Below are 22,981 nucleotides of genomic sequence, written 5' to 3' on the forward strand. Positions count from 1 at the left end.
TTGTTGTGAAGTAAAAATTGTCAAAAGTAGTGCTGTGTTAGAATCATTAATAGTAATTGATTAGCATATTACCCTCTGAAGGAACCTTATCTCATTTTTGTGTTGTGTAGATTTTAGAGAATAAGAGAACAGTATTGGAAATAAGTTGTTTTGCACATTTATCAAGTAGTCTCGTTTGTAGCACATACAGTTAAATATTTTGTTTTCATTTTTTTCATTTTAGTGAAGATAATTAGCATCTCTGACATAGGTGCAAACTTATTTCTCTGTTAGTCATTACAAAACAGGAAGTTTTCTTCTCTAAATAAATCCACTTAAACTAGCTGAAATCATTTCTTTTTCTAACAATTACAATTTGCACATGTCTTAGGTCGAACTAGAATACAGTGAAGGTAAAATGAAGCTTACCGTGGACCACAGAAGTAAAGATGCCAAAACAATGGAAATTCAGTTCCAATTTGGAGAGAAAATTATACTTGGCATGGGTACCAAGAACAACATGGGTAAAGTGAACAATTACATACTACTAATTATAGCTTTACTGGGTGCTAATATTTATTAATTCATTCATTTATTTTTTTCTATTTCTACAATTTCTTCTTAAAATTTCTTGAAAAATAAAATGACAGTAAGAACTTTCAGTTTTTTGTATATCACTATATAAAATTGTGGTTGGTCTTGAAAATTCTGAATTTTTTTGATAGAGCTATGTTAAATGGGTTTATAGTAGCCTACACTCAACCACACAAAAATTGGCCAGCAAAAAATATTTAATTTTATACATTCTCAAAACATGAGAATATTTGTAAACTGTGGATAGCCGGTGGCCAAAGAGATGACACTTGGAATCCTACCAGCTGCACAATATGTTCATCCTATTTCAAACAAGATGATTTTGCAATAGTCCATTTTTGTGTGATTGAGTGTAGGCTACATACTGTTTGAAGACACAAGAGAGGTGGTAATGGATGTGGCCCATGTTTATGAAATCACTATTCTGAGCACCAAAATTCCAAATGTGATTCCATTCCAAATGTCAATTTCCCGAATCAGTTTTTCTTAAGACCATTCTTCTGAATGCTATTAATTCTAAATATCCGAAAAGACAATACTATTCTTTCAATAATTATGTATCAGTCTATCTCTGCAGCAAATAAAACTTATGTGTATAAAGCAAACTCTCTATTATATGGGATAATCGTCAGACAAATTTGCATGGGTAACTGCAAGTACGGATAATATGATTTTGTGCATTCTTGTTTAAATGTATCCACCACACTGGTATCTGCACTTATGCACTCGTCTTGCACAGCAATTTCCTGTATTCCATATCGTTCTTTTAACTGTGTAAATCAACCTGACGATGAATAAAATGAACCTTCCAAGCCTAAGATCCCATTAAAAGTTTTGCTTATTCAGCACACATTAGACCCACAATTGGTATCCCTTCTGATCTCTTCTGTAACAGTGCTGCATCCAAGTTATCGTAAGTCAACTTCTTCATACATTTTCATTTCGAAGGGCCTGCTTCACTGCTGCAATTTCTAGTAAATTCTGAGAGTTTCTGCTTGCTACTTTTAATGTCTCTAACTGTCTGAACACCAATCTCATAACCATTCAGTAATTGTTTTACTGTTTCTCCTTTCTCAAACTTTTCAGTTAATTCAAGCTTTTGCTTTAAAGTTAAAGGCACTTTCTTTAGCTTGATAGTTATGACTGCCATCACAGAACACCAACAAAGAACTGCTACACAATACATTGTGTAGCGTTCAGTTCTCAAACAAAGCATGTCGCCAAGACACTTGCAGTTGAGAGCACATTTGAATTTCAAGCATTCAGTTCACGCATATTCTAAATGCCATGAAAAATAAAGGAAATAAAATAAAAATACAATAAACCGCAGGGGTGGGGGGGGGGGGGTGCACAGATAATCTGCACCGGATAATTCACAGTTTACTGTATCATGTTAATTAAGAAATACTGAAAATTTTAGGGTGAACTGATGTCCCAGTGCACGGAGATAGTTCATCCGCCTATTATCCTGTTTGTATGTTTCGTACTGTGCAACAATTGCTGCTATTCTCATCTGCATTCTCTTCCATTGTCTCTTTGATTCCACTCATACTGCTCTTCCAACTCAGATTGGAGTGTCTGTGTCCCTTTCCTCTTTCCGAAATTCTGACAAGAATTTATAGAAGTGTAAATGATGTTTACCAATAAACAATAAAGCTTCAATGAGGTTGTTTATTCAGTGCTCGTCATTGTATCATACTGATTCCAACAGACAACAGGAAATTGTGCCAAAAGCATATGCCTTCTCCCTCAAGCTGGTTGTCCACAAATATGTGTGACTTCAAAATAATTGAAGACTGGTTGCATCCAGTATCCTGCAATTCGAAGAAGCCCCTTACATCAGCTTGCAGTATGAAAGCCATGGATTATTGTACTCAGCTTGTAAGCCCTCTGCCTGTATTCACCTGTAAACTGCCTGTTCAGGATGGAAGAAGCAACACGCTACATATGTCAAAGTTTAGTTATAGTCCCATAACACAAGGTAGCACTAGAATATTGCTGCTAGAGACATATGTTCCCAAAAGGTAAAAATGCTAGAATATAAATAGTTCAGTCAGTTCAGAATAGATAACAACACTGTCAGAGATACAGCGGCAGTTTAAACTTATGGAGAGGCCTCACATGTGGTATGATTATTATTACACTAGTGGAAAAATATCCAAACACCAATAAGGGGTTGTGCTAGATTAACAAACATTGGTAGGCATGTTTATACATCTGAAAAATGACGTTCTTTCATATTTCCCGCAAATCACATTAGTGTGGCGCTAATAGCAGCCCCATAACATTGCACATCAGGTTTGCTTTAAATACGGGTTGCACTGTGCGAGAGCGTTAGTTACCTGTGAGATTGGATGAAGAGACTGTGAGTGGGTCAAAAATGCCTTTACGATAACGAAGAAGCCAGTATCAACAGCTCACTGTGGTTGAACGAGGCCGCATAATAGGGCTACGTGAAGGTGGATTTTCCTTCCGCGGTATTGCAGAATGACTTGGCAGGAATGTCTCCACTGTACATGCGTGCTGGCAGCAGTGGTCACGAGAAGGTACACTCGCAAGAAGACCAACGTCGCCATGGCACCACCAAGAAGGTGGACTGCCGTATTTGGCGTATGGCTGTGGCGCAGTGGACTGCGTCTGTAGCAGCAATTCGAGCGGCATTTGGCACCACAGTGACACAAAGAATTGTTCAAAATTGGTTACTTGAAGGACAGCTCCGAGCCAGACACCCTCCGGCGTGCATTCCACTTACCCCAAATCACCACTGTCTGTGACTTCAGTGATGTCAAGCGAGAGCTCATTGGAGAATGGAGTGGAGGTCCGTTGTGTTTTCCAATGAAAGCCAGTTCTGCCTTGGTGCCAGTGATGGCTGTGTGTTGGTTAGAAGGAGGCCAGGTGAGCGCCTGCATTCCATCTGTCCACGGCGTCAACACAATGGACCTATACCGCGAGTTCTAGTCAGGGGAGTAATTTCATATGACAGCAGGAGCACTCTCGTGATTATCCCAAGCACCCTGACTGCAGGTGTGTACATCCGTCTAGTGATTCGACCTGTTGTGCTGCCATTCATGAACAGCATTCCTGGTGGTGTTTTCCAAGAGGATAATGTATGCCCCCATGCCACTATTGTAACCCAATGTGCTGTAAAGAATGTCGACATGTTGCCTTGGCCCGCTTGATCCCCCAATCTGTCCCCAGTTGAGCATGTATGGGACATCATTGGACGACAACTCCAGTGTCATCCACAACCAGCATTAACTGTCCCTGTATTGACCGACCAAGTGCAACATGCATGGAACTCCATTCCACAAGCTGACATCCGGCACCTGTACGACACAATGCATGCACGTTTGCATGCCTGCATTCAACAGTCAGGCGATTACATAAATGGACCAGCACAGCACATTTGCAATGCCTTTTCTCATGCGGATATTAACCTGTAGTCTTGTACCTGTAATCAATTAAATATGTTACCTCAAGAAATATATTGCCAAAATTTACATATTCTACATTCCTTATTTCATGGTGTTTGGATATTTTTTCTGCCTGTGTATTATTATTATTATTATTATTATTATTATTATTATTATTATTATTATTATTATTATTATTATTATTATTATTATTATTATTATTATTATCATTATCATTATCATTATTATTATTTAGGAATTTGAAAGTAATTGTAGATATTTCTGGAAGCTACTCTAAAATATATTATGTAAGCTTTAATGTCAAATGTTGAATTATAATCTAACTGTAAGAAAAGAGTTCAACTGAACAATATCACTTTGTGTAACCGTAAGAATGTATGCATGTGTCCTTGAATAAATCAATTTGTAGTATAGTAATAAAGCAGACAATGTTCAAAATTATTGTTCTGTTTATTATAGGTCTAATTGGTTGTATGCGTGATATAGTAGTGAATGGAGAACATATTGAACCAAGATGGGTAGTGCGTTCCAAGTATGCCTTGAAGGATGTTTCTGTGGATAACTGCCAGTTGGTAGATCCTTGTAAGAGACCAAATGCTTGTGAACATGGAGGAAAATGTTCTGTTCAAGGTGACCAAGTTGTTTGTGACTGCAAAGGAACAGATTACATTGGCAAGAACTGTCACTTCGGTAAGCTTCAACAAACACATCCTTAAGAACTGGAGTCTGTTTTCAATTTTATTTCAACTTTTACATTTGCTTGCAAAAAATAACTGATGTAATAGTCTTTAGGAGCCCAAAGTTTAATTTTGAGTGAAACCTATCCTCAAGAGCTATATGTTATTAACTTTCTTCCTTTATTACAGGTCTTTAGTTGGAAAATATGAACTACCAGTTTTCACGTATCTTTCAGCATTTTCCTCATGGATTTATAGGTGTAAGAATCTGTTGTCATTTTCCTTTCCTGGGAGCTGAGGTCATCTCATGGAACTTGGGTTACAAAATATTAATAAACATTTAGTCTGCTACATGTTTCACTAAAATTCATGGTCCAGTATTTGGAGATAATGGGTTCAAACCCCAATGTCAGCAGTCCTCAAAATTGTTTTCCGTAGTTTCACAATTTCACACCAGGCAAATACTGAGGCTGTATCTTAATTAAGGCCATGGCCACTTCCTTCCCACTCCTAGCCTTTTCCTGTCCCCTCCTCACCATAAGACCTATCTGTGTCAGTGTGATGTAAAGCAACTTGTAAAAAAAAAAAAAAAAAAAATATGTCACAGTTTCATTCATTGAGGTGAGAGCTCATTCACACTCTGCTGAGGATACTGCAGTGTTGACTGCTGGGGAAAGAGGGAGATTATCATCTGGTTCTCTCCCCTCTCTTGTACTGTGTGTAAGTTCTGATTATTTTACTTGAATCTTGAATGTTTAAACTGATCACACAAGTACCAAACACTTTACACTCTATATAACATATCTAAGACTTCTGGCCATTCAGATGAAAATATCACCTTTAAATTTAGTCCTCTATGGGATGACTGCTATTGTCAGCAGTCTCAATTCAAAATTCACTGCCAGACTTATGTAGAATTGTCCTTCATTAACAGATTGAATTTTGTTGTTATTAGGTAATGGTACAAATTTAAATTCATGTTGTTTTTTTTTGTTTGTTTGTTTTTTTTTTTTAGTTGCTTTACGTCGCACCAACACAGATAGGTCTTATGGCGACGATGGGACAGGAAAGTGCTAGGAGTGGGAAGGAAGCGGCCGTGGCCTTAATTAAGGTACAGCCCCAGCATTTGCCTGGTGTGAAAATGGGAAACCATGGAAAACCATTTTCAGAGCTGCCGACAGTGGGGTTCAAACCTACTATCTCCCGAATACTGGATACTGGCAGCACTTAAGCGACTGCAGCTATCGAGCTCGGGCATGTGATTTAACAGAATGTCTAGCCATTTTGGTGTAATGACCTGGATATTCATGAGTACCAGAGTTTACCACTACTTTCTTGCTTGTATGGAAATTTCTGGTACTCATTTAATTAATTTTTGAACTACCAGTACCAAGTGATGGTGAGTACTGGTCCAACTAAACTCCTGCTTTAAGTTTTCAAGTATTTCTACTTGTCAGTGGTTGCCTGTTCTTAGATCCCATACTTTTCTCTCCTCTCATTCATCTTCCTTTTCATGGATTTGAAATAGTTCCTCTTCAGGTTGTTTTGGGTCTTCTCCTGTCTTTTCTCCCAGGCAATGACAAATTGAGAGCTCACTTACATTATTGCTGTTTCTCCATAAGTTGAACATACCCATACCATCCCAATACTCAAACTTTCCTTTGCTCCATCTCTAAAAAGAAACAAATCCATAGCACAACAACTTATTAAGGGCCTTGGCCTACCAAGACAACTGTTGCCCACCCAGATGGTCTGCAGATGTTGGAGCGACATATGGTCAGCGCAGTGACATCCTCAGCCGTTTTGCTTGGCTAGGCATTCTCAACTCTGCTTCGATGTATTCAGTCTGGAGCCATTCCAGTTGAATAGCTTTCATACTATGACATAAGTAGTTCACTTCAACAGTTTCAGTTTGCCTACTTCATCTATCATTTGATATCCTAGAGACTGATCCATTTAGTTAAATATTCTTCGAAATAATTTACATTGCCTGCATATTCAATACAAAAATATACACCACTTAAATTAAATTGCCTGTACAGTCATTATGTCTAAACAACATTTTTCGACCAATGTTAAGGTCATCTTTAACTTTTAATACACCCTTGCACCCACTGAATAACTATGTACTCGTTTGGCTTGACAGCACAAAACAAGTGTTTATGCTTTTCAAACTTTTTTAAACAATGAAAGCAGTTAAATTTAAACATACATTAACTATGATGGTTAGCTATTTACTAGTTATTTGTTGCTACGCTGGTATTAACGGCACTTGGTGCTATACGGAAACTGTTAGATTGTTCTTGACAAGTGTTGCGTTGGTTGAGATAATAATAAATAGAATAATAATAATAAAAAGTAAATGAATAATAATAAAAATAATAAATATAGTCATAAAATGTGAATAAAGAAATAGTAAGACACAGTGGCGGCGAATACTGTACACATCAGAGCATGGAAACGTGACGGATGACTTTCAATACGCAAAATCAAATCATATACAAGGGAACACTTACAGGCCTAAAAAAATGACAACTAAGACAGGATTGCGGAAATGTGAAAGGAGCCCTATTAGATCCATTGGAACGTATGACGTTATGGGGGAGAAAAGACTTACGATCATCACCTCGAAACTCATCATGTTAACATAATCAAAACCAAAATTACAAGAAACAAGATCATAAAATAGAAACTGACACTTATTCACAAATGAAGGGTGTTTCAAGGACTTTACATACTTAAACAACTTAAAGAAATACTAGATTTAACATATAAAGATGATGCTACATTACAATGTATAGTTTAAAACAAAAGTAAGTGATAGAACTGAAATTACGGCAACGGGAACCTGGGGTAAACTCGGACACGTTAAATTTAAAACTTTGAAAATGACATTAAGCAAGGAAATACCAAAATACCAAAGTAATTAAATTAAATCAAACAAAACCAGAGAACATTGAGAATAACATTGAAATAACGCTTACCAATAAAAACTGAAGTTCCCGAGGGAAGCCCTCGAACGCAAGCGCTCGCTAGGGCGGTCGGATGTAAATGACGCCGATCACACGCATCATTTTTACGAAGCCGGCAGATGACCGGAATAGCCCGATCAGAATTAACGAATAAGTCAAACTTACATTAGATTCCTGTTTGCCAATACAATTGCATGACCATATATGGTCATTTCCTGGCCTACTGACGCGAAAGGAATTATATCACCTGTTTCAACATCGGTAACCGCGCGTGTGGTATAGGATGCTTCAAAATCAAGCACCTTACAAAATTTTACATTAAATTACAGTTTTGACATACAGAATTACATAAAACTTACATATATAACAAATCACTGTTTGCATCTTGCAATGTTCATACTGTTCAATATTTCTTGATGTTTCCTTATTTTAAAAAAATTACAAACATGTTCCAATTACATAAAAGAATATTCCAGCAGAGTCCAGAGTTACAACCAAAAATGAAATCCTTCAGACACGTTAAATAAAAAACTTTAAAATTATATTTCCCAATGTTCCAGTTCTCCGTCTCACCACCTATTACAACAAGAACAATTCATTTGCTGAATGGTGAGAATACCTACCCGGCTACCCCCTATTTTATTGTATTCCAGTAGCCAAAAATGTGGAAGGATAAGAAAGAGCAAGACAAAGATTATCTCTTTTTTTTCTTCTTTAACTCCAAACTGATGACACAAAATGGTTAATAGGACAAGCGTGATAATTATAGAACAGCAGTTTACATAAACTTCAGTCATGTACTTGTACACATTACACGTATAGAAATGTAACAATGGGGCCAATGACCTTAGATGTTAGGCTCCTTTAAACAACAAACATCATCAAGCAGCAAACATAATAAAAGTGGACAAAGGGCAAACAAGCTTGATTTTAAGCCATATGCCGACACTTCATAGGCAATGTGATAGGAATATTCTGGATAATATCCAATTCATTTTTTATTTTGAGAAAAAAAGCATTTGATAATAATAATAAAAATTGGTTGACATGTTGACCTTTGGTCTGATGGGTCCCAGGTTCAATTCCTGGCCAAGTCAGAAATTTTAACCATCATTGGTTAATTCCTCTAGTTTGGGAACTGGGTGCATGTCCTGTCTTGAAAGGTGAAACATATTCAATGTTTAAAAATGCATTTAAGGTAAAAAATGCTCAATACTTTGAGACTTGTTAGCTGAAGATCCTCTTTAGGCATTATATTTTTTCTGAGTTCTGCATTTTCAGTGAACTGTGTTATATTAAATTATTTCTATTTATGATGTAAATAATAAATATTTATAGTATCTTGTCTCTGCCATTTAGCTCAGTTCCGGAAAACTTGTGAAGAATTGGCCCTTTTGGGGTATACCAAACCAGATACCTACCTGATAGACATTGATGGAAATGGTGTATTTCCACCAGCACATGTAAAATGTGAATTCCAATCTTTCGAAGATTCAACGAAAACCATTGTGGAGCATAACCTTCCCAGTCAAGTGGTATGTAATGCTTCATTTTTAAACATTATTTATAGATAAATGTTTGACTGAAATTACAGATATTAAGATTTGTATGGAGCCTTTTTTTTAAGAATTTGCATAAGTAAATTCTCTCTTTCTCAATTCAACCCTACATAAGGGTGTAGTGACATCATGCAGTAATCCTGGTGACTGTCTACCTCCAGGAGTCTCTGTTGTGGACATGATGACTTGCTTGCTGTAGGCTCTTCCCAATCATTTTCAGGATCTGCAGTGGTGCACTTCCTCTGGATCTTTGGCTGTCAACTTTACCCTATATAATTAATCTTTCCATTGTCTCTAAACTCCTGGCACTATGTTCAACATAACCAAGTTGTTTTTGACTAAGGATTGACAATATCATTTAGATGCCTAGGTCTTTCAGAATTGATTAATTTGTTCGGTCTGCTGTCCAGTATACTCAGAGTAATCTCCTATAGCAACACATTCCTACAGTGTCAATTCTCTGGCTATCAACCACTTTCACCATCCAATTTTCCACTGCATAGGTTGCAGCAGGAAAGATTAGTGTTCGAACGAGGATGAGTTTCATCTGGTAGTGATGGAGGTGTCCTTCAAAGTGCGAGTAAGTTTTGCTGTTCAATTCTTTTCCATCACAATGCGTCTATGGATCTCAGGCTCACAATCTCAGATATTAGTGACAACAGATTCTAGATACCTGAAGTGACTGATGACATTGTAGATAACAGTTCTTGTGGTGTCAGGTCTGTTGTTATTGATGCCATCTACAATCATCACTGGTCTTCATAATGTTGATTTCAAGAACGTAAGCTCTGCTCTATTCATCAAGCATCTGCTTGATGGTTTCTATCTTTACCTGTTGCAATTATCAGAGTGTAATCTGCATGTCTGAGATAGCTGATTTTTTTTTTTTTTTTGCCACCAATTATAATGCCATCATTCCAGTCTTCAAGACCTTCCCTCGTGGTATATTCACTGTATATACATTAAATAAGAGGGGAGAAGAATGCACCCTTGCCTCACTCCAGCAGCAGTAGAGAAGACACCTAAGAGGATGTTATTGACTCGTACTGTCACTGTATTCAAAGAGTATGATTGCTGGATCAGGTATACCAAGTGTCTCAGAGTCCCCATCTCATTGAGAATAGTAAAGAGCCTTGACACATTCACTTTGACAAAAGGTTTCTTGTAGTCCTATACTCTCTGGATTTCTTCATGAACTGTTGTATGTTTAGGATCTGTTCATGAGTTACTTTGCCTTGGACAAACTACCTCTGTTCATCTGCAATTTGTGGAAGGAGGAAGGTCTTCAGCCTCTTGTTCAATAGTGTGAGCATGACTTTGGTAGCATGAGAGATGAGGGCTACCGTTCGATAGTTCACATAAACTAGTGGAGAATCTTTCTTGAATGTAGTATGAAGATAGAGGAGTACTGTTGGTCCAGCCAGTTTTCAGACAGCCATATCTTCTGGCACAACCTATGTAGAATATTGATCCCCAGTTTGCCCATGTTCTTTAGAATTTTAGTAGTGATTCCATCTTGGCCTGGTGCTTTGAGGTTCTGTAGCTTTTTCACTGCATGTTCCACATCTTCCGTAAGGATCACTGGTTTGAGGTCTGCTGGATCCTGATGTTCTTGCACAGGCTGTGGGTCATCGTCGAACAGCCTTGGGCAGTATTCTTGCCAAAGTTTAGCGATGCCTATTGGATCTGTGATGAAATTCCAAAATATCTCACCATATTCTACAGTGACTCTAGCTTTGTGTATAGTTTCTTAGTGTGTTTGGTCTTGTCTCTTTTATGTGCCTGCTTGATGTCATTTGCTCTTTTCATAAGTTTTTCGTATTATTCTTGGACGGTAATTGTGTGCTGAATATTGCTGTGTTCCTACCAGTGCCAGAGTACCGTCAGAGATCCAGTGTTGGCGGTTCACTCTGGTGTTCGGCAATGGGATCTTGCTTGCTGCTCCTGTGACCTTACACTTAAATTTATTTATTTGTTTCTGACAGATACAAATCCACTAATTAGAAACACACACATATGATTTATACACATTCCTCGATTCTCTTCCAAGCTATTGTACAGTTTCCTTCAAGATCAGGTGGTTCAGTCTTACCAAATGCTTCTTGGAAAGCCATGAGCTCAGGGGTTGGTATAATTTTTTATTTCATTTTCATTACTGGTTTGCTCATTTTAATTCTTAGGCAGGCCCAGAGTAGACAGTGAATAGATCCATATTCAGTTATGGGTTTTGTTTTAAAATTATGGAATGAGGTTCTATATCTTTTATCAGCAAGTATATAGACGATTTGATTTCTATGTTGTCCATTTGGGGAGGTGTTTGAAGAAGATATTCACTTCGCAAAGTCTGTCAGCTGCAAATTGTTTCAGTAAACTGCCTCACTTGTTGCACACTTCTAAGCCATACCGAATTATCCCCCATTGTTATACAAAATTTTCTTTTATAGAAGATATATTGATTTTTCCACTTTCTCAATGCAATCAATATAGGTATTTTCTATTTTAAAAAAATGTTGTATGGTAATTATTTAGTCAGTTCAGAATAATTATGAAGTTCATTACTTGTCCCACCATGTCACTCAAGTGGTTGTCCATTGCTGGTGTCTTCTATAAAAGTAAATTAAGTCAATTAAATACTGAACAAAATAACCAGTTTAGTTTATAATGTAAATCAACAGTTATTTGCCTGTAAATGAGATTCTGTTGCAGACAATTTCAAGATCGATTTCCACAGTGATTCGTGACATTTTTACACATGGCAAAAACAGGCAAGTAACTGCAATCCAGCTAACATTGTTTAAGGGAGTATTACATTATGCTAGGCTCACATACACTCCTAAATGTGGTTGACTGTGGTTCTGTGACAGACCAGGTATATGTAGATGACAGATTATATACAGATGACATGAAGTTGATCAGGTGGACCATCTCAAGTATTTAGGCTATATCCTGTCCTAGGGGTGAAGGTCAAAAAAAAGATAGTGAGGACTGTGGAAAAGAAACCAAAATGTTATTCCTCCAAATTTTTTTTAACAAGATTTTCCCAGTGCAGGCTAAACATGTTGCTGAATCACCTCAGTGTTGTAAATAATGAATGCACAAGACATTTGTAAGTTTCAGCAATCCTTCTACTCTGAATGGGATAAATAAGCACAAGACAGCTTTGTCCTCAAATACATTCAAAGCAAATCCCCAAACGTGCAAGACCTCAAGAGGAATGAAAGCAAGTTCATGAAGCAGTTAATCATTTCCTAATATCAAAGACTATGACGTGTGATAGGATGTGTGATTGTGGTACATTGGCTAGTAACATTGCTATTTTACTGTCCGGCTCCGTGGCTAAATGGTTAGCGTGCTGGCCTTTGGTCACAGTGGTCCCGGGTTCGATTCCCGGCAGGGTCAAGAATTTTAACCTTAATTGGTTAATATCGCTGGCACGGGGGCTGGTTGTATGTGTCGTCTTCATCATCATTTCATCCTCATCACGATGCGCAGGTTGCCTACGGGGGTCAAATCAAAAGACCTGCATCTGGTGAGCCGAACTTGTCCTCGGACACTCCCGGCACTAAAAGCCATACGCCAATTCAATTGCCATTTTACTGTACAACTGAAGATCATTGTTGTTTCTTATAATTGATATTAGGTTATTTTTTTTTTATTGTTATACTAGTTGATGTACCCGTGCTTCGCTACGGGATTCTCAGAAAGACTGACTTTGTGGTTTTCCTAACCTGAAATCAACATAGGTCATTACAAAAACGTAAGTATGAATGTAGCGATTAAAAGCAATGCTATCATATAAAATACTCGATCAAATGGAAAGCCGCACGTTTTATCACTTTTAACGAACAGTGCTGCGGTTAGATTGCGGTGCCAATCTAATAGTCCAAAGTTCCAGAGCTGGGATGACCAGGCCGCAGATTGCCATGAACACTCATCTGCCATTATTCCGCTAAATATGCACACTGTTCATTCCAATCAGTGCCTCAGAGTAGGGATTGAATAGCCCGAATGCTATGATGATCCAGTGTGTTACGTACCAGTAGTATCTGAAAATTTATAAACCAGGGGAATGGCATGCTAAAGAAGAAAGTTATCTAACTCCCCAGCTACTTCCCTTCAATATTCAGACAGGCTGTTACACACTGTACGACTGGGCGAGTTGACCGTGTGGTTAGCGGTGCGCAGCTGTGAGCTTGCATCCGAGAGATAATGGATTCGAACCCCATTGTTGGCAGCGCTGAAGATGGTATTCCGTGGTTTACCACTTTCACACCAGTCAAATACTGGGCGTGTACCTTAATTAAGGCCTAAGGAACTCCTAGCCCTTTCCTATCCCATCGTCGCCATAAAACCTATCTATGTCGGTGCAACGTAAATCAAATAAAAAATACTCTGTACGCAGCAGTAATCCTATCTACCGGAGATGAGGGGCAACAGAAGACACAAAGCACATCACGACAAACAATGGTCAGTGTAATGTTATTGTTGATCAATGTTATGAGCTTTCTATATTGTAGGCCTTCACATTTAGTTTTCTTTCGACTCTGTGATTTGTAAAATATTTTATACCATAAACTGTAGTTTCTTATTCACCGACTTTACATACCAATTTTCATTAAGTACTGTTTACCCATTTTCTCGTTACTCGGCGCTGATATGTACTTGGTAACAAAAATCCAAATTCATGAATATCTTTGTGATCATAGCCAGTACGGTAACAATGTATAAGACATGAATAATAGGAAATTTAATACTATATAACCTTAGTTATGTACCATTCATCGATTACACCTCTAATAAGAAATATTTGAGAATTACATTTTAGGCCTTCCCCTAAACTGTCATTTCACTCAGTGTGAATAAAATAATTTACAGCCTAGACTATAGTGACTTATTTCCTGACTTTGCATACCGATTTTCATCAGGATGGGACTACTAATAACAACAATATTTGAGAATTGAATTTTACGCCTTCCCCTAAACTACCATTTTTCTCAGCGTGAATACAATTATTGATAGCCTAGATTGTAGCAACTTATTCCCCAACTTTGCATACCCATTTTCTTTAAAATATGACCACTAATAACATAAATAGTTGAGAATTCAATTTTAGGCCTTCCCCTAAACTTCCATTTCAGTCAGCGTGAGTAAAATGATTTATAGCCTAGATTGTAGAGGCTCATCCCCGGACTTCACATACCGATTTTCATTAGACCACTCATAACATAAATAGTTGAGAATTCAATTTTAGGCCTTCCCCTAAACTACCATTTCACTCAGCGTGAGCAAAATGATTTATAGCCTAGAATGTAGAGGCTCGTCCCCCGACTTCACATACCGATTTTCATTAAATTCTCTTCAACCGTTTTCTCGTGATGCGTGTACATACATACAGACAGACAGACAGACAGACAGAAATTACGGAAAAGTAAAAAGTGCATTTTCATGTTACTATGGACATGACCGATACAGAAATACCATTATTTTCAAATTCTGAGCAATGTACAGACAAAACTCTTATTTTATATATATAGATGTAAATGTACACAATATTTAGCTTTTAACTCATGTACCATATATCACATTTTATTGCTATACTCGTTTTCTTGTTACTCTGTGTTCTGTTTATGCACTGACTTATACTTTTCAGTTTGTATTTTGCTTGTTTTTCATTATCATTTTTTCTCTTTCTTTTTACTTTTATGCTCTGGATTTCTTTTCTTTAATTTGTTGAGCTTTACTTTCTTTCTTCATTATATGTTCCTCAAACCTGTTATTTAGCTTAGTTATCTTTGATTTTTAACAGAATTGTATATTTCTTTTATATATGCATTATCCTAAAATTTACGTGGATAAGCATGAGAGAGAGCCACCAGCCCTAACTTCACCATTGATAAAGTCAAGGTAAATAAATAAATGAGCAGGTAAACAGAACTTGTCCAGGTATATAAGAAGAGCTTTTGCTCCATTCTTGGAATTAGTGAGAAGAGAGCCAAGTAGATGTGCAATAGACATTTTACAAACAGGCTGTTGCCAAGTGAAAAAAAGGGGAGGTAACCACACATCTCACCTTTTTGCCAATAAAAGGACTATAATCAGCTCTTTAATCAAAAGCCTTGCTCCATTAAAATACTATTGTTGTGGATCAAATGAAATGAAACAGGATTTACCTAGTTACCTTTCTATTAAGAAATTCTATTATGCTAAAGCAGATCTGATAATCCCATACTCTTCTTTCTATGATAGCTGCCTCGGAGGATCATTAGTAGAGTGTCTGACTGAAGATCCCAAGTTTGAGGGTTCAATCCCAGCTGAAGTAGTCAATTTTTTAAGAACAGTCAAAAATGTTGACTATCTATGTCATTGTTGTTGGTAAGTTAAAGATTTCTGGTGGTGTTCTCAGTGTCACCCAACAAAATTAAATTAACTCAGCCATAGTAACCTCTCCAGTGGAATTCTGCTTTTGTTGCTAGATAACAGCACAATTAGAATGTCAAAATTGGGAGGCAGGTCACCTTGATGGCACTACTTCAGAAGACCCATACCACAGTAACTTAGGCCATATGAAAGCAGCTTTGAGAAAAGTAGTTTAACTTGTGATGTTCTCTACCTCATAAAGGAAAGGGAGTTATTCTTTACAAATAAGCTGCTTTCATATGGCATCAGCTACCATGGTGCAGGTACTAAGTGGCTCGCAAAACTTGATGGCCTGACAAGCAGCGAATGGAAGGATGCTATTAAGATGACCGCCAACGTTTGCGCTGTGTGTGCTCTTCCTGGAGGGTCTCAGAATGGAATCCACTGCCGGCACTGCCGGAGTGAGAAAAAAAGTCCTTGTACACATTCTGAGAGTCTGTCCCAATGGAGAACTACTGAAAAACACCCATCACCACAAGATAAGGTCAACAATAGCATCAGCCCTGCATGATAAAAACTACCAGATGGAAGAGGAGCTTAACAGTTTGGCAGAGAACGGGTCTTCTAGGTGAATTGACATTATTACTACAAAGAAGGGCTCAACTAATGGTTTCATTATTGACCCTACCATTAGAACGGAAACAAATGATTGTCAGCTCTCAGATGTACATGAGGTGAAGTGTTCTGCTTACAATTCAACCATTCCTTATTATAAAGAGAAATATAGACTAACATCCATTAAAGTAATAAGTTTGATGATTGTGCTAGAGACAATACCCTTGAGGTTTCTTGACTTTTGTGAAATGTTTGGTCTGAGACATACTTTGATAAATGAAGTATCCTTAGGAACCATTTTTATAGCCAATGAGGAATGCCTAATAGTCATGGTCTCTGCATATGGAAATTCAGAAAATTCAATTGCAGCTTAATATATATAATATATTAATCCAAAACAATTATAGTATGCAAAAGCAAAGCAAAGTCACCTCAGTACATGCCATGAAGGCCCTTGGAGGAGTGGAAGGTAAAGGCTTCCACCATTGTTAACCTCAGCACGTGATGGGGTAGAGTGGTTAGCTCTACGCCCGGACGCCTTTGCCCCCAGGAATTAACCTGGTACTCATTTTTTGTATAGGCTGAGTGAACCTCAGGGCCATATGCACCTCTGGAAGTGGAAATCTCGTTTCTTAAATTTTACGACTTCCTGACGGGTATTCAAACCCACGTCCTTCCGGGCGAATCGAGAACGCCTTTACCGTCTCGGCCAGGCAGCCCCTAATTATAGTAAGGAATGCTCCATTGTTTTAATTACCAGATTATAAAATAATTTAACATTTTTCTCTTTTGTAAGCTTATATTATATTATATTATATTATATTATATTATATTATATTATATTATATTATATTATATTATATTATATTATATTATTATTAAAAATAATAATTTTCTTACAGGATGTGCGTGGTTCTCTACAAGAGGACTTTAGCTACAGTATCCAGTACCGTGAGTTCACACCAGAGATGCTTCAAGAACTTATCTCTCATTCTCTTCATTGTAGCCAGTTTATAAAATATGATTGCTACAAGGCTCCTCTTGAACTACACTCTGCAACTTGGTTCCTCTCCTCTGCAGGAGAAGACATTGTTGACTACATAGGCAATGTAAAAAGAGGAGCATGTCCTTGTGCTGGTAAGTAGGCCTATTCAAAAATGTTAATAACTTGTCTACCCATATTAGACATGTACAGTAAAAACTTGTTTATTCAGATTACATCATCTGAAAATCTAAACAATTTTTCATAACAATGTTTTGTTTTTGTTTGTTCTTTATACATTTGAAACGGTTTGAGATGAGATTGCACTCATATCTTTGAAGAACTCTTGGATGAATCTGTGGCTAGATTTACCAGCAGAAAATCAAGATACTGTAACAAGAATAACTGAAAACAGAATTTGTAGAAATACAAAGACAAATTTGACAAAAGATAATAATCCTGGATAACAGTTAATGTCCAGCGATGAAGTTGTTGTTCACTTTACACAGACAGTAGTACTAGTACTATTTCAATACTGTTGAACTTTAGTTTAGAGTCCTCTACAGATATTGTAAAAAAAAAAAAAAAGTGTGCAGTAAGTGTCTGAATGTGGTTGTGCAGACTAATCTTGAGAACCACTGAATGGCTTCTGATGCAGTTTTCACCTTTCCTTTATTTTTAATCATTGTCAAAAAAGAGCCAAGCAGTTGCAATTTTAGGGAAGCAAGTCCAAGAAAAAACTGTCTTCTAGCACTTTCTTGACTTACACTGCCTAAACTGTCAACAATACACCCCAGGTATATATGAAATCATAAAGTGTTACAAGAAGAAAAACTTCTCCCTTCGCAAAAATCAGATGATCATAAATATACCTCTCGGTCATAGCCATCCATTAATGGCTGCTAATTTCAGATGACCACCAGCCATAAGACAAAGTCTGCACAGTTTGATAGGTAACATTGTCTGGCCATACAACTTCCGTCATGATAACTTCCATAACGCAAGACATGTATATGTTAAACATCTGCAATGGTATATACTTATCTGTTAAAGGTAGCTTTCAACCTGTATTATAGCTTACAGAGAAAATCAACATCAAAATTAGAATTTCATATTAATCATGTAGTCCTCATCAGAATAAATTGTTTCTTCATCTCAATAATCTTACTAAGATTTTTAAAAAATACCCTTTATACAGTATATAATTGGCACAAGTGGTTTAGGAGTTATTGTCATTTTAGTGGAAGGGACAGGAATGGTTTAAACATTGCATGAGGAGACAGGAGCAAGCTAACTGGCAGGCAGTTGGAAGGGCCTTGGAGAAACATTACACTGAGCTACGTACATATATGTACTTCGGAAAGACAGCAACTGATGTAGTCTACAACCGAGCTCGATAGCTGCAGTTGCTTAAGTGCGGCCGGTATCCAGTAATCAGGAGATAGTGGGTTCGAGCCCCACTGTCAGCAGCCCTGAAAGTGGTTTTCTGTGGTTTCCCATTTTCACACCAGTCAAATGCCGGGGCTGTACCTTAATTAAGGCCATGGCCGCTTCCTTCCACTTCCTAGGGCTTTCCTATCCCATTGTCACCATAAGACATACCTGTGTCAGTGCGTAAAGCAAACAGCAAAAAAAAATAATAATAATAATAATAAATGTTGTCTACAAGGAAATAAATGCAAAGCCATGGCAGATTGTTAGTGTTTAATAAAAAAATATATTTTGGATTATCCAACATTTTGTCCAAAACAGGAATAGACCCATTTAATTTAAACAAACATATTTTTAGTGCAGAAGTGTAGAAGTAGTTGAGCCATTATTTCTTTATTCAAATTTCTTACAAGTACTGAAGTTAAGACTGATTCTTATGGAATAAAAAATATAAGGTGAAGAGTTGCCCCTAAGCTGAAAAGATACCATACAATTTCATGTTGTTGTAGAGGAGTATCAAAGGAAACAAAGGCTTGAAATGACTTGGTATGGATTACAAAGGAATGGAGAAGTTTAGAAAAATTGGCAGTAATTGAACTAAAAATATGAATTGGTTAATTATTTAAATACCCATATGCCTAAGCTTCTAAAATGTTATATAATGGATGCAATGATGCAGATATCATTTTAAATGTGATTTAACATACCATTTCGTCTTTATTGTTGCCATCTCATTGAATGTGACAGATACAGTAGCTGTGGTACTGAAATGGCTATAATATAAGAGATCTCATCTTCAACTCAGTGAAAATCACTATATATGTTAACAGCAACTAAATCCTATATCAGTCAACAAATCACAGAATTGTTTCCATGATTATTTGTTTAGCTAATAAGTGAGGATTGTTAGTGGTGATCATTGTTTTTAAATAGTCTCAATATTTCAAACATTCAAGCTTGTTTTGAAATTCCCTACCAGCGTTAAATTCATTGCTTTAATGGAGACTTTTTTTAATATTCCTAAATTATATTACTCATTTGTGTATCTGATATAATATTGGATTTGTTACGTATTCTGATCTGATGATTTTACACTGGTAAAGTCAGTTTGAGTAAGGGATGATTAACATTGTTGTCATTGTCTCTAAGCATAACAGGCAATTAGGCAAGTTTCTAAATCCAAAATATCCACTTTTATTTTCTTTACAAACCATTCTTATTTATTTATTTATTTATTTATTTATTTATTTATTTATTTATTATACAGGTAACAGAATTTCATTAGAATTGTTTAATATATTACAATACTAGTTAATCACTTTTAATGAACTTTCTCACTTTTCAGTGAACAAGACATGCATGAATCCTACACAAACTTGTAACTGTGATGATATTTCCGAAGCAAAGTGGATATCTGACGAAGGCTATTTCACTTCTCCTAACAGTCTTGGTATTACTGAAATGTACTTCCTGCAGCAGAAGGAGCTTATTGGTGATGCACTTGGCCGCATCACACTAGGACCGCTTGAATGTGTTGAAACAAGTAAGTAATTCTATGCCTACCTATCTCAAGTCATGAAACCATTTAGCTTAAAACTACAGTTCATGTTGAAAGTGCTTTTTAATATTATTTAATTTGTAAGCAAACATACAGTACGGTATTTTCTCTTTATGAGGAAAAGCTTACAACTACATGATCTGTGCTGTGTAAACAACTCCCTCAGTTTTAATCTCATAGAATATGCAAGCAGTAGTACTCCCTTTCATTGCAAAAACTTTATTAGACACTGTTAGCAGTTCATGTGCAAAATATAGAATAAAATCAAAATATTGAATAACATTTAAATAGGATATAAAAAAACATATCTGTCTAGCTCTTTAGATTTTCTGCAGGTTTGAAATGACAGGTTCACACTAGCATGCTTTCTCAGTGTATTTTTATATGTAAATAAAGCTAACTCCCTATGTTGTCAAGAAAACAAGAGAAAATCAAATTGTGCATTAGGTAAAAACTGTAATAAAAAAAATTATTGTTTCCTTGTAAACTTGATATCAAATCACAATTGAAATGTCTGATTGTTTAGACAGCATCATAGCTTTCTTCTAGTTTTCCATTTCAGTTCTTATAGCTTGAAACCCAGTTAACAAGGTGTCAAAAGCCCTACACTGCAGAGATGAAAAGTTCAGTGATCCAGGATTCAAGTCCTAACGTTGTCAAAGGCCATAACAAATGTGGGTTTTTCAACTCAATTTCAGGCAAATACAGAATAGAATCTTATTTTTCATCTTGGGGCCCGTTTTTGGTCTTCATTTTGTTTTGCTTTTGGGGTTACATTACACCCACTCAGACAGCTCTTATGGCTACAGTGGGATAGGAGAGGTCTAGGACTGGGAGGGAATCGATTCTGGACAGAATTAAGGTTGAGCCCCCAGCATTTGCCGGGTGTGAAAATGGGAAACCATGGAAAACCATCTTCAGTGTTGCCAACAATGGGGTGTGAACCCACCATTTTCTGAATGCAACTTGCAGCTTTGTGATCCGAACTGCACAACTAGTTTATTTGGTAGGACTCCTTTTCCACTCCTAGCCTCAATAAATTACATGTATACCTAACTGATACTATGTATATGAAATCTCCACCTCATAAATGAAATAGGAAGAGAATTATCTCTCTTTATTTTCCTTTAGTGCCCATATACACTTTTAAAGACTGATCCTTATGTACCGGTATTCCTTTGTTCCACTCATTTTTAATTTTTTTAAAAATGTCTTTTTCCAGATACACAGAAGTATGTTGTAACGTTTACATCTAGTCAATCATACATCGAAGTTCCAGGATGGAGGAAAGGAGATATTTCCTTCAGTTTCCGAACAACAGGAGAGAAAGCCATTTTACTCTACCAGCCTCCAATAAGACTGCATCACCCATCTTTCATGGTAGCTCTCACTAGCGGTAAGTGAAAATATCATGTCACCGTTAATAATAATAATAATAATAATAATAATAATAATAATAATAATAATAATAATAATAATAATAATAATAAATTTATGAACACAGTAAAAACAGTAAAATTAAATTAAGGTTCAACACTATAAAACGTAAACAACAGGTTGGGAAACATGACAACTACAGAATGGATGTGGAAAGCGGTATGGAACCCTGCACGGTAAATGGAATGCGTAGCCTTTGTGAAGGGAGAAAATGTAGAGGGTAATTACGCTTGAATAACAAATATTTGTTTTAAAAGGAAACAAGGCAAAACTCATAATAGAAAGTACAAAAGAAAACTCAAAAATATTTATAAGGTAAATTTAAGTGTTAAACCACGTCTGCAGACATGTGCAATGCACCAAAGAAATTTTAATATCAACTTTAAAAAGAAGTATCCAACGATACATGATGATTTAAATGATGGGTAATCCCAATTTACACAAGGTAGGAAAAAAAAGATCCTAACACAGAGGCACAGAAAACTTGCATCACTACCTAAAATGCTTCCAGTAATGGGCATGTATTTTAAGTGCACGTGTTAGGTGATACAGAGCTACGGAAGGCAAACCTGAGGAATAAGTTAATTACATTATTAGTTACAAGGTTAAAATAAAAAGGGAATTGCCTCTGAAACAAAATGTACACAATCTTAACTGGAAAGCTAAATCATTTTGACAATTTTAGTGGTGAACGTGAATCTCGAGGATAAACTCCTGTGCAAGAAAAGAAATATCTACATTTAAATGAAGTTAATATCCAAAATAAAAGAAGAAACAATTCTTACCCCAAGATAGGACAGGACCGATGCGGGAGCGCGTCCGCTCTCTAGGATGGTCAAAAAACAAAGATGCAGAGACTATCTCGCTCCCAACGAAGGAGTGGGTAAGATTGAGAAACAGGAAATGGTGCAACCACCAAAAGAACCAATCAAAATACAGGCTTCAACCTCGACTTTCACATTCACCAATTACATTTGACCTTATTTTCACCAATCAGAAGTCTCTTCATTTTCGTTGACAAATGTTCGAGAACATTTTTTTACGCAACAGGAAACACTTTTCCCTTCAGCATCCCCCCACACGTAATAATCACGGGATTTAAATTAGGAGATCTAGGGGAATAATTAACCACACGATCTCTGAAAACTTCCATAGACTGATTAGCACAGTGTGTGCCACCGCATTATCTTTATTTTTAAAATATTTTTAAAACAATAAATTAAGGCAGAAACAGGTTCCAAGAAGGACATTCCAGGAATAATTAATGAACAAGGGGAGTGTGTATGTGAGGATCTTCAAAAGGCAGAAGTATCCAGTCAGCAGTATGTAAAGATTGTTGGTTACAAGGATAATGTCCAGATAGAGGAGGAGACTAAGGCCAAAGAA

General features: G+C 36.7%; 1 protein-coding gene across 4 annotated transcripts in view; it reads left to right on the forward strand.

Moving 5' to 3' along the window:
• Positions 1-22,981, forward strand: part of axo (axotactin) — a 608,064-nt gene that overhangs the window by 421,286 nt on the left and 163,797 nt on the right. For all 4 annotated transcript variants that reach the window (XR_010858480.2, XM_067135240.2, XM_067135242.2 and 1 more), the window contains exons 12-17: positions 371-503; positions 4,467-4,697; positions 9,016-9,191; positions 17,090-17,324; positions 19,946-20,143; positions 21,381-21,554. Coding sequence is in view for 3 of the 4 variants with exons in the window: in XM_067135240.2 (XP_066991341.1) it covers positions 371-503; positions 4,467-4,697; positions 9,016-9,191; positions 17,090-17,324; positions 19,946-20,143; positions 21,381-21,554 (1,147 nt within the window). In the remaining variant the exon portion in view is untranslated. The remainder of the gene's footprint in view (positions 1-370; positions 504-4,466; positions 4,698-9,015; positions 9,192-17,089; positions 17,325-19,945; positions 20,144-21,380; positions 21,555-22,981) is intronic.

Source organism: Anabrus simplex, chromosome 1 (assembly GCF_040414725.1).
Source record: "Anabrus simplex isolate iqAnaSimp1 chromosome 1, ASM4041472v1, whole genome shotgun sequence".
Lineage (NCBI taxonomy): Eukaryota > Metazoa > Arthropoda > Insecta > Orthoptera > Tettigoniidae > Anabrus > Anabrus simplex.